General features: G+C 37.6%; 1 protein-coding gene across 2 annotated transcripts in view; it reads left to right on the top strand.

Annotated features, from left to right (window-relative positions):
• The window catches only part of LOC136866194 (ATP-binding cassette sub-family C member 4), a 371,709-nt gene that overhangs the window by 284,214 nt on the left and 74,060 nt on the right, over positions 1-13,435 (top strand). For both annotated transcript variants that reach the window (XM_067142938.2, XM_067142939.2), the window contains exon 18: positions 12,504-12,627. In XM_067142938.2, the coding sequence (XP_066999039.2) occupies positions 12,504-12,627 (124 nt within the window). The remainder of the gene's footprint in view (positions 1-12,503; positions 12,628-13,435) is intronic.

The following is a 13,435-nucleotide window of genomic DNA, read 5'->3' on the forward strand; positions in this document are numbered from 1 at the left end:
TCTCGCCATGAACAAAAAAGGCATGATGGAGAAATTGGAGGCCAAGGAAAAAAAGATTTTGAGAAAAATCTTAGATCCAGTCAAAGACAACGGCGAGTTTAGGAGACGGCACAACCAGGAGTTGTACTCGCATGTGGAGAAAATAACTGATGTGATGCGAAAAAGGAGGATTACTTTTTATGGACACATGGCCTGAATGAATTCAACACGGTTAACCAACCGCATTTTCACTTTCCTCCAAGAGAAAAAGGTAAAGGGGGCATGGTTCAGTGAGGTACAGAAAGATCTGCAGGAGATTGGGATCTCATTTGAAGATATCCAGGAGTGTGTCCCACTTAAGAAAAAACTCCAAGAACATCAGAGTTTCCTACCAAAGCCGAATATGAAAACTGGAAAGGCATGGATGGAAAAACGAAAGGAGCAACACCGTATACGAATGAAGGAGTACTGGACCAACATTAAAGCTCAAGGGAAACAGTTGAAATGACGTCGTCCTTAGTTGGCCGAATAGAAACAAGAATCATCATCATCATCATCATCATCATCATCATCATCATCATCATCATCATCACCATCACCATAATAATAATAATAATAATAATAATAATAATAATAATAATAATAATAATAATAATAATAATAATAATAATAATAATAATAATAATGGGGTACATGAAAGGAGTCTCCACGAAGACTGCTATTATACAATACAATGAGTAGCAATCAGGCGTAGCCTGGGTAACATCAGACTATAAACAAAATGTGCTGACGGCAGATCCTTTCAAATCCAGAAGCAATTGTAGAGATTATCAATTCTCGTACAAAAGGTCTTTTTCAACACCAACTTTCAACATTATATCAGTTAATATAGAAGGAATATCTAGACCAAAAGAGGAACTCCATAATCTGTTTTTTTTTTTTCTGCTAGGGGCTTTACGTCGCACCAACACAGATAGGTCTTATGGCGATGATGGGATAGGAAAGGCCTAGGAGTTGGAATGAAGCGGCCGTGGCCTTAATTAAGGTACAGCCCCAGCATTTTCCTGGTGTGAAAATGGGAAACCACGGAAAACCATCTTCAGGACTGCCGATAGTGGGATTCGAACCTACTATCTCCCGGATGCAATCTCACAGCTGCGCGCCTCTACACGCATGGCTCGCCTGGTCCATAATCTGTGTCAAGAGTACCAGTGTGATATATTGTGTATCCGGGAGACCCATAGGGACACATATCGTAAAAGACCTAAGGTACAAGGCATGAACCTTGTAATTGAAAGACCCCATTGGCAATATTGTAGTGCAGTATTTGTTGAACATGGCTTATCGGTGCTTTCTACAGCATGTACTGAGAAGGATATTATTGAAATCCTGTGTGTTGAACTGAACAACTGTGTAGACACCTCGGTACTGCCTAATGCAAAATTCATCTTTAAGGAACCAACTAATATCCTCAATCAGAAAACTAAGTTCATCTTAGGAGATTTAAATAGTCATAGTAATGTTTGGGGATATGACCAGGATGATGAAAATGGTGAAGCTGTAATGCAGTTGGCTGAATCCAACAACTTACGCTTAGTTCATGACAGTAAATTACAACCATCTTTCAACAGTGGTCGCTGGAAACAAGGGTACAATCCTGATCTGATTTTCACCAGTGAAGAAACAGCTTCACAATACCACAAGAGTATTGGTTTCCCAATTCCAATTACCCAACACATACCTATTGTATGTCAGATTACTGCAGCCGTAAGACCACAAATAATTCCATTCAGAAGATGACACAATTTCAAGAAAGCAAATTGGGATATGTTTTCTGAGGCACTAGACAGCCTTGTGTTGAAAATACATCCATGTCCTGAGGCATATGATTATTTTATGGCAGCCGTTGAGGAGTCATCTCGTAAATTTATCCCATGTGGATGCCTTACCAACTACATTCCAGGACTCAGTAAAGACAACATCTATTTGTTAGAAGAGTACATTAAACTCTTCGAAGAAAACCCTTTCAGTGAGGAAACATCCGATGCTGCCATAAAAATTACTCAAGTCTGTGGCAGAAGGTAAGAAAACTCGGTGGATAGAAATGATAGAAGGACTAGACATTAGCAAATGCAGCCATGTGTGCATGGAGATTACTACATTGTCTAAGTAATGATCCAACACAAAAGAAAACCCATGCAAACATTTCTCCAAATCAAATAGCTAAACAGCTTTTCAAAAATGGTAAAACAGATAAACGAAGTAAAGAACCCAAGATTCAAAGGCAAGAACATCTGGAAACTAATGAGCTCTCAAACCCATTTTTACAAAATGAGTTGTAAAACGCCATGTACCAATGTAAGAACAACAAGGCAGCTGGATTAGATGATATAAGAATAGAGCAAATAAAGAAATTTGGACCAAGAACACTGAAATGGCTTGTGGAACTCTTTAATAACTGCTTAAGACAGAGGAAGATTCCAAAAATATGGAGGAAAACTTAGACAATTACTATCTTGAAACCTGGGGGAAAAAAACCTTCTGACCCCAAGAGTTATTGGCCCATCTCATTATTATGCCATCTTTATAAGATATTTGAAAGGCTACTATTGAACTGCCTATCACCAAAGATTGACAGTTTACTTTTACCTGAACAGGCAGGCTTCAGACCCCAGTCTGTACAGCACAAATAACTCACATAACACAACACAAAGAGGATGGGTTTGAAAAGAGCCAGATCACTGCAGTGGCATTTATTGATCTCTCATCAGCTTATGATACAGTCCAACACCGCATAATGTTTCACAAGATCTACAGCTTGGCCCTGGACTTTTGTTTCACTAGAATAATTGCCACCTTATTGCACAACTGAAGATTCTATGTTGAATTCCAAGGAAGTCAGAGCCATTAGAGGATCCAAAAGAATGGCTTACCCCAAGGGAGTGTATTGTCACCAGTACTCTTCAACATTTACACAAATGATCAGCCCACACAACATGCAACCAAAAGTTTCATATATGCTGACGACCTTCCTTTGATGGTACAAACAAGTGATTTTGAAGAAGCAGAACAGATGCTTACAGGAGCTCTAGGGACCTTTTCTGACTACTACAACAAGAACAACCTGAAGCCAAACCCACAAAAGACTCAGGTCAGTGCTATCCATCTTTGAAACAGACAGGCAGGAAGAAAACTGAAAGTAACGGGAAGGCACCAAATTGAAGCACTGTTTTACACCTAAATATCTTGGAATTACTGTAGACAGCTCACTCACCTACCAACAGCATTGCCTAAACACCAAACACAAGGTGTCAGCCCGTAACAACATCATTCGGAAACTTTTTGGTAGTTATTGGAGTGCTGAGCCTCAGGTCATCCGTACTTCTGCCATGGCACTTTGCTTCTCCGCTGGTGAATATGCCTGCCCAGTGTGGTATAAATCTGCTGATGCAAAGCAAGTAGATGTGGCCCTTAATGAAACTGAAAAACTAATCACTGGAAGTCTGAAGCCAATTCCAGTTGACAAACTGTATTGTATAGCAGTAATTGCTCCTCCTGAAATGCACCGGGAGGTAGCTGCAAATGCCAAAAGGAAAAAAGTTGAAGAAAATGAGCTACATCCACTACACAGACACACTCCACCAAACCCTAGATTGAAATCTAGGTGGAGCTTCCTACAGTCAACATCTCCACTAAATACATCTCCGAAGAAAGCCAGAGAAAAATTGTGGGCAGCCAGAACAAGTCATCTTCAAACATGGACAAAACCAGCAGCTGAATGCTTACCAACCAGACACAACTTGGACTGGATAACATGGAGATCACTGAACAGGTTAAGAATAGGTGTTGGAAAATTCTAAAGACAACCTAGTGAAATGGGGGATATTTAGATGTATAACCACTATGTGAATCTGGAGAGGGGAAGACTACTAAGCATCTGTGTCAGTGCTCGTGTTGCCCTGATTCTTGCAATAAGGAGGATTTGCTCAAGGCACAAGGAAATGCAGTCGCAGTTGCTTGCTTCTGGGCAAACTGTTTAATACCATTTTGGTATATATGTGTATACATTCCTTCCATTTCATTGTTACTAAATTGTAATGTAAAAACCACACCAAAAAATGTTCTATTGTAAGCTTCTAACTGGAGTAAATAATAATAATAATAATAATAATAATAATAATAATAATAATAATAATAATAATAATAATAATAATAATAATAATAATAATAATAATAATAATAATATGGATATTTTTAAAGATTGTTCTGAAACTACACACAGTCGACATCCAATTAATGATTTACATTACTAATCTGTCTTGTATCCTGTAATAACAAAACTGAATTGTTGCTCATATTTCTAGAATGTTCTTTTGCGAACACAATCCGTCCCACTACTTGCCCCAGGGTCAGCGACCTTAATATCACCTGGCTGTTGGCACAACAAATCCCCCGTTTCTGCTGTGCAGTATTCTTGAATGTTTGTAGGATGCTAAAAGGTTAGTTTTTTCCACCTATTCAATACATATAAATTTTATAAATTAGGAATTTATTATTGATTCCACTTGAGACATGTTTCGCCCTTCATTGAGGGCATCATCAGTCCAAATATCACCTCAAGGTAAAAAATCAGGTAACTGGTTAGTAGTTGCCATGTACAAATTAATACATATTATTAATACAATTACAAAAATTAAGTATGGGAAATAGTTGTACAAAAGTGATGGTTGAACATATAGGTTTATAGATGAAAAGTCAGCACCAATGCCTAAAATTAACATAGTAGAGTTCGGCAGTGGTGCTCTGGAGAAACAGTTGACGCAATCATAGGAAAATAAAAAGTTAAAAAATATTTACATTAAAACAATTAAGGGAGAAAAGGTGTAGTGTTCGGCGTCAATGTTTGTAACCAAAAATTAATGTCAAAGGTTGGTAACTATACAGTATTTACATTGTTCAATTGAACAGTTGAGATATTTTAAAAATATTTACATTATAACATTCAGCGTAAATGTTTGTAATAAAAACTAATGTCAATAGTTGGTAACTATATAGTAATTACATTATCTAATTGAATAGTTGAGAATTTACAAATATATACATAATTACACAAGAGCAGGTGGTGTGCAAGAATAAAAAATTTTTAGTACCAAGTGCGTCCTGATGTTTTAGAGGTTGGAAGAAGGAATTAGTATTGACATTTCAGAAATATGTAGAGCAGTTTATTTTAGTTAAAATCACCGGGGGTAGGGAAATATTTCATAGGCAAATGAGGTTTTATAGGCATCAAGCTGGAAGTTTTTCAGTTGCAGTGCCGAGATCGGTACGGAGACTGGTCAGTGTGGATGGAGATTCATGGGTATTCCGTGCATTTGAACGGCAACAATGGTGACAGTTATTAGTGGGTAATTGCTAGTTATATGGGTAATTGCTAATTAGGAAAATGTTGCGGGTTGAAACATTCGCTTATTCTTTTAGTTGACTTCTGTAGCATCGAATGTGATGTGAAGACATCGGTGTGAAATGCCGGTGAGACAAATTGATATTGGTCCGTGGAATAAAGTATGGCGGACTTCGGGATGAAGTTATTGTTCTTTACGCTGAATGTTATAATGTAAATATTTTTAAAATATCTCAACTGTTCAATTGAACAATGTAAATACTGTATAGTTACCAACCTTTGACATTAATTTTTGGTTACAAACATTGACGCCGAACACTACACCTTTTCTCCCTTAATTGTTTTAATGTAAATACTTTTTAACTTTTTATTTTCCTATGATTGCGTCAACTGTTTCTCCAGAGCACCACTGCCGAACTCTACTATGTTAATTTTAGGCATTGGTGCTGACTTTTCATCAAAAACCTATATGTTCAACCATCACTTTTGTACAACTATTTCCCATACTTAATTTTTGTAATTGTGTTAATAATATGTATTAATTTGTACATGTCAACTACTAACCAGTTACCTGATTTTTTACCTTGAGGTGATATTTTGACTGATGATGCCCTCAATGAAGGGCGAAACATGTCTCAAGTGGAATCAATAATAAATTCCTAATTTATAAAATTTATATGTATTGAATAGGTGGAAAAAACTAACCTTTTAGCATCCTACATTCAGTATCATCAATACGGATAGCAATGATTTTTATCACTTCTTGAATGTTGTCGAACAGATATTTCATCCTTTCTGCAGTCATGCCTTTTACTTTCAACTTCTTAGGTAGGTTCTGAGGAAGTTTATCTCCTTTGCAAACCTCACAATTACAGTTGGATAGTCAAATTTTTATTGACACTTAATGACCCTGGGTACATTCTTTTTCACAGTAAAATGATTGAAAGGTGTGATCTAAGGAACTCTTTTCCAACCATGTTGCCAATCATACATACACTGACTGACAGAGCAAATGCAACACCAAGAAGGAGTGGTTCGAAAGGGATGAAAGTTGGGAAAAAAACAGAGACGGCACGGACGAATAATTGATGTTTATTTCAAACCGATATGCAGGTTACACAATGCGCACGGCATCGACTCAGTAGGATGTAGGACCACCGCGAGCGGCGATGCACGCAGAAACACGTCGAGGTACAGAGTCAATAAGAGTGCGGATAGTGTCCTGAGGGATGGTTCTCCATTCTCTGTCAACCATTTGCCACAGTTGGTCGTCCGTACGAGGCTGGGGCAGAGTTTGCAAACGGCGTCCAATGAGATCCCACACGTGTTCGATTGGTGAGAGATCTGGAGAGTACGCTGGCCACAGAAGCATCTGTACACCTCGTAGAGCCTGTTGGGAGATGCGAGCAGTGTGTGGGCGGGCATTATCCTGCTGAAACAGAGCATTGGGCAGCCCCTGAAGGTACGGGAGTGCCACCGGCCGCAGCACATGCTGCACGTAGCGGTGGGCATTTAACGTGCCTTGAATACGCACTAGAGGTGACGTGGAATCATACGCAATAGCGCCCCAAACCATGATGCCGCGTTGTCTAGCGGTAGGGTGCTCCACAGTTACTGCCGGATTTGACCTTTCTCCACGCTGACGCCACACTCGTCTGCGGTGACTATCACTGACAGAACAGAAGCGTGACTCATCGGAGAACACGACGTTCCGCCATTCCCTCATCCAAGTCGCTCTAGCCCGGCACCATGCCAGGCGTGCACGTCTATGCTGTGGAGTCAATGGTAGTCTTCTGAGCGGACGCCGGGAGTGCAGGCCTCCTTCAACCAATCGACGGGAACAGGAAATTGTTCTGGTCGATATTGGAACAGCCAGGGTGTCTTGCACATGCTGAAGAATGGCGGTTGACGTGGCGTGCGGGGCTGCCACCGCTTGGCGGCGGATGCGCCGATCCTCGCGTGCTGACGTCACTCGGGCTGCGCCTGGACCCCTCGCACGTGCCACATGTCCCTGCGCCAACCATCTTTGCCACAGGCGCTGCACCGTGGACACATCCCTATGGGTATCGGCTGCAATTTGACGAAGCGACCAACCTGCCCTTCTCAGCCCGATCACCATACCCCTCGTAAAGTCGTCTGTCTGCTGGAAATGCCTCCGTTGATGGCGGCCTGGCATTCTTAGCTATACACGTGTCCTGTGGCACACGACAACACGTTCTACAATGACTGTCGGCTGAGAAATCACGGTACGAAGTGGGCCATTCGCCAACGCCGTGTCCCATTTATCGTTCGCTACGTGCGCAGCACAGCGGCGCATTTCACATCATGAGCATACCTCAGTGACGTCAGTCTACCCTGCAATTGGCATAAAGTTCTGACCACTCCTTCTTGGTGTTGCATTTGCTCTGTCAGTCAGTGTATTTATTAACAGCTCACAAGTTTCTTTTCCGATGATGACAGCTTTGTTAAGTTTTGACTCAGCTGTCTTAAATGACCGAGACAATATCTGTCACGAGGTACCTTCCTTTTCATCAGACCAAAAGTCCAGTCAAAAAAAAATTCATGTGATCCACTGGCAGAAAAGAAATCATTATTTCTTCATGTGAACTTGACATAACTCTCCACTTGGTAATGTTTGTTTAATTTTGCACGATGAACTTTGTAGCATGAAGAAATTAAACACAGCAGTTATAAAATTACTAGTTATAAAATATGCAGCCAAGTTAATATCTATAATGGTAACTATGCACTCTCTTGATGCACAATGTGGTGATTTCATATTTCAATACAAGAAGATAATGCAGGGTCTTAAGTAAAGTCACCAATGTTAAATTCCCATTGCGATTTAAAGTATGGTTTTGTTGGATTGCACAGCTTGTTTCCAATGTTATTTTGAAGAGTTTTCCATATGGTCACATCACTGTCACTCCTTTCTTCACCTAGTTCAAGGATCAGGCTAACAGATGGTGCTCAGATCTAAGAATCAATATTTCTCACCCTTCCTGTCTTTGCCCTTCATAGCATAAAACTTTGTCACACAACTTCAGGGATGGTTTCCTGGTGAGTGTCACAAGTGCTTCCTAGCATGTTCATTCATAATTAATATTCAAGGTACTTTCATATAGGATTTACATGAAAGCTGTGCTGACTTGAAATAATACACAATCAAACCTATGTTGCAACAACACATTAGGGGCTTGGGCTACAGAGACATTTTCCAATCAGCTAGATAGCCTGGTGGTAGTGGTGTTAATTGATGTAAAACGCCATTCAAATTGTGGTCCACGTTATCTGGTGAAAAATCAATGTAATGCTTTTCATGTAACACAAAAAGTGATTATAACTCAATAAGTATAACATGTAAGGGAATGGTTTACATTATACCGTATATTGGATGGGTTGCCACGCGCTGTTGGTGGGGGGTAAGGGAATGGAGGAGCGGAAAGGAACTGGCTACCCTACCGCACGTAAACTCCGGCTCAGGAACACCTCTGCGGAGGTTTGGACCTGCCTTCGGGCAGAATAACCCTTACCTTACCTAAACTATGTCTTTCATGTGTGATGAGAGAACTGAATTTGCATTTCATAACACGACAATCTTTAGTCTTCGTGTTTCATTTTCAACCCAATAGAGTGAGCTTTAGAAAGACAGTGTGTAAATAGAATGAATTATTTAAAAACTGTGCTTTGAACTGTGTTTTAAAGGTAGAATCTTCTGAACTGTGTCCATTTGAACTGTGCTTCGAAACCATAGCTATTTCCAACTGTGCTTTTATTTCAAAGTGTATTCCTAGCTAGTCAACTTACCTTTGTTCAGAACTGTGCGTCTCATTTTAAACTTTACATGATAGACTGTGATTCGAACTGTGATACTAAGTGCTGTTTTACTAGTGGTTTACTTAATTGAATCATGCTAGTTCAACACTCACAATTTAAACTGTCAATTGAAATTTCTCGTGTCAGCACAATTTATTAAGTGATGCTAGAAATCTTGACCGAGTGTTTAACCCTCATATCATCCTGACACCTGATACAACGTGGGATTAAATGTGGTACAGCATGGGATTGAGCATGGTACAGAGTGGGAGATGGTACGTGGTCCTATGGTGGACGTCATGACACCGACAGAGTTCCCAAATGCTGTTTGCTGAACCACATTCACCAGTTCCAGTATGAAAAATGATTCAGGCGATATGATTGCATTTAACATCATACTTTTGAACTGTAAAGACAGTGATTACTTTCAACAAATTTTTTGAAGTCATTCGCTTAATTTCAAAGTGTTAAATAACACTAGTCAGTTACAAAGTCATATTAGACTTCCTGAAATTGTAACTTCATATTTTCTCTTTCCAAGTACTAATTTAAAAAGACTAGAAATTTCAAGTGATAATTCTATAAAAATACTTTAGAAATTTCAAGTGATAATACTAGAAAAGACTTTAGGTATTCCAAATAATAATTTTAGAAAGACTTTAGGAATGTGAAGTGCTAATTATAGAGGGACTTTAGGTTTCAACCGATATTTCTAGAAAGACTTTAGGTTTTTGAGTGACATTTCTAAAAAGACTTCTAAAACGATTGATTTATTTTCAAATTTCGTTCGTCACAAGTATTTATTAGGATTCTTAACAATGCGTACAACAAGCAATAATAAATCCAACAGAAAAGAGTTACAGTTAACTTCTGACTTCACATGCAAAATAGTAAAGAGGTTATTTATGCATCATATCAGTTAAATAAATTTAATCTAAATAACATCTAATATTTTGCACTGCAAACTCCTTTCTGTTCTGGCTTCTAAGAAGTGAACACTCCTTAAGATCATTCTCATGCTCCTTTTCCTGGTACAGAGAAAGAGTAATAGTAATAGATGGTGCCCGATCGTCAAACGGCCTAAATCGGAGCCACACCAAGTAAAGTAATAGATAGCGCCAAATGTGCATAGGCCTAGACTGGAACTACATAACACACCAAGTAATAGTAATAAATGCGCCAAACATTTAAGAATTGGAATTACGGCAAGAAACATAATCAATGACATTTAATATTTTTGTTTCGAATGGAGTAGCATCAAACTTAAAATTCAAACGTTCAAGTGTATTTAAATCTTATGAATTTAATCATTTTTAAGGCATCTTTTGATACAACAAGACTTCCATTTAACTGCATTAACAGATCAACGGATACATTCTTCTGGTGAAACTTAGAATAATTTCATCTTCATGGATAATCTGATAGCTGCCATTGAAGCACTTAGGCATAGCATTAACGACCAGAACACCAAGATAGATAGAATTAATAGTCACGTAGTGCAGATGAATATACAGATGAATGAATCCACCGCTCAATTAAACATGCAAAGTGACAGAATTAAAACACAGATGGTTGAGTCTAATGCTAAAATTGATCAAACTAATGCTAAAGTTGAAGAATTAACCACTAATGTTAATCAGACTCTGGAAGCTAGGTTTACTGAAACTCAATTGGCTATAGATAAGAAGTTTGCTGAAGCTGATAGAACTATCAATAATAGGCTTACTGAATCGAATGCCATGCTGGAACAATGATTTAGAGAAGCAGACGTATGCATGGAAAAAGATTTGCCAATTCAAGTATGAAAGTAGAGGCTAAACTCAATTAAATGAATAAGCAATTCAATGAAAATTTAGAGTCCCTTAAGGAAGAAATTAAAACTCAAGTGATAGAGTCTATCGATAAAGATCTCAGAGCAATTCTTCCATCTGTAGAATCATTCGCTGCCGTTTTAAAAGACCTTAAAGCTGAATTTCAAGAATCACACAGTAATATCTCTCAGGCAGAGCTTAAAATGACACAAGTACAAGAAAATCTTAGAGATTCATTTAAGGCTGATGTTGGTAAACTTAGAAATGAAATAGAACTTATTAAAAGTATTCAAGGAGAATTAGAAAAACATGATTTGAACTGTGATACTAAGTGCTGTTTTACTAATGGTTTACTTAAATGAATTGTGCCAGTTCAACACTCACAATTTAAATTGTCAATTAAACTTTCTTGTGTCAGCACAATTTATTAAGTGATGCTAGAAATCTTGACCGAGTGTTTATCCTTCATATTAACCTGACACCTGATATGACGTGGGATTAAACGTGGTGCAGCGTGGGAGATGGTACACATGGGATTGAACATGGTACATCCTGGGAGATTGTACGTGGTGTTATGATAGATATCAGGACACTGGCAGAGTTCCCAAATGCTGTTCGCTGGACCGCATTCACCAGTTCCAGTATGAAAAATGATTCAGGTGATATGAGTGCATTTAACATCAAATTTTTGAACTGTAAAGACAGTGATTGCTTTCAACAAAATTTTTGAAGGCATTTGCTTAATTCAAAGTGTTAAATAACACTAGTCAGTTACAAAGTCATATTAGACTTCCTGATATCATAACTTTGTATTTTCTCTTTCCAAGTACTAATCTAAATAGACTTTAGATTTTTAAAGTGATAATTCTATAAAAATAGTTTAGAAATTTCAAGTGATAAGATTAGAAAAGACTTCAGGTATTCCATATAATAATTTTAGTAAGACTTTAGGAATGTGAAGTGCTCATAATAGAGGTACTTTAGGTTTCAAGTGATATTTCTAGAAAGACTTTAGGTTTTTGAGTGACATTTCTAAAAGGACTCTAGGAAATTATGAAGCAATATTTACTTAATAAAGAAGTTTGGTTTATTTTCAAATTTTGTTCATCACAAGCATTTATTAGGATTCTTAACACTGCGTACAACAAGCAATAATATATCCAACTGAAAAGAGTTACAGTTAACTTCTGATTTCACATGTGAAATAGTAAAGAGGTTATTTATGCATCATATCAGTTAAATAAATTTAATCTTAGAAAAATAACATCTATTATTTTGCACTGTGAACTCCTTTCTCTGTACCGTCTCCTAAGAACTGAACACTCCCTAAGACCATTCTCATGCTCCTTATCCTGTGACCTGTCCTGGTACACTACCTAATCTGAGATAAAAAACTAAGTGTGATGCAAACATTTTAAATGTACAGACAAAACTGTCATTTTATTTATATAGGTGGTAAATTACTAATTAGTTCTATTTCATCTTTGCTCTTAAAGGACCAGCACAGTTCTTCATGGAGCCTTGTATTGTCAATTAATACTGCTCTTGGATTGTGGCTTGACATTATCAGTGGGATCTTCATTACTATTGTGACTGTGAGCTTCCACGTAATTGGGAAAGGCAAGTATACTGTCATTTAAAACCAGTCTTGTAATATGCACAGCCTTTAATATATTCTTAATATATTCAACATAACAATGGAGACAGTTAAATGATATCAGAGAACTACTTTTCTTGCTTCTCTCGTACAGGACTGGGAATATAAATAATGAAAGATTCATATTCTAAACACTGAAACACTAGAACATTATTATTATTATTATTATTATTATTATTATTATTATTATTATTATTATTATTTTATATATATATATATCCTAGCAAGATACCCATGCTTTGCTATGGCTTTAAAATGAAAGTTATTATTCAAAGTTTTACATTTTGGAGAGTCCACTGTTAGCTGAGCCTGTAAAATACGTCCACATTTCATACGTCTAATTGTTTTGGGGGAATGACTATTTATTTTATAACCCACCACTCACTTGCACGCTGTACAGAAGAATTTGAATACTTTAAACCATATCTGATTTAACATCTAGGACATAAAAGTGACCAACCTGTGAAATTTTGATTTTGTACGTCGATCAGTAATGGAGGAATGAATACTTTCTTAAGGGGTGAATGTTTTGAAATATATATTAACATCTAGGATATAGAAGACCACCCTTCATAAAAAAAAGTTATGTTCATGTCTGAAACGGTTTCAGAAGAATGGATATTGTGTTTTTTGAGAGTCAGCTACCATCTAAACCTCTTAAGGGAGAAATGTTTTGAAGTATACGGTATTTTACACCTAGGACATAAAAGAAGACCCATCTAATTAAATTACAACTTTGTATGCCAAACGGTTTTGGAGGGATGAATAATT

Source organism: Anabrus simplex, chromosome 3 (genome assembly GCF_040414725.1).
Source record: "Anabrus simplex isolate iqAnaSimp1 chromosome 3, ASM4041472v1, whole genome shotgun sequence".
Taxonomy (NCBI): domain Eukaryota; kingdom Metazoa; phylum Arthropoda; class Insecta; order Orthoptera; family Tettigoniidae; genus Anabrus; species Anabrus simplex.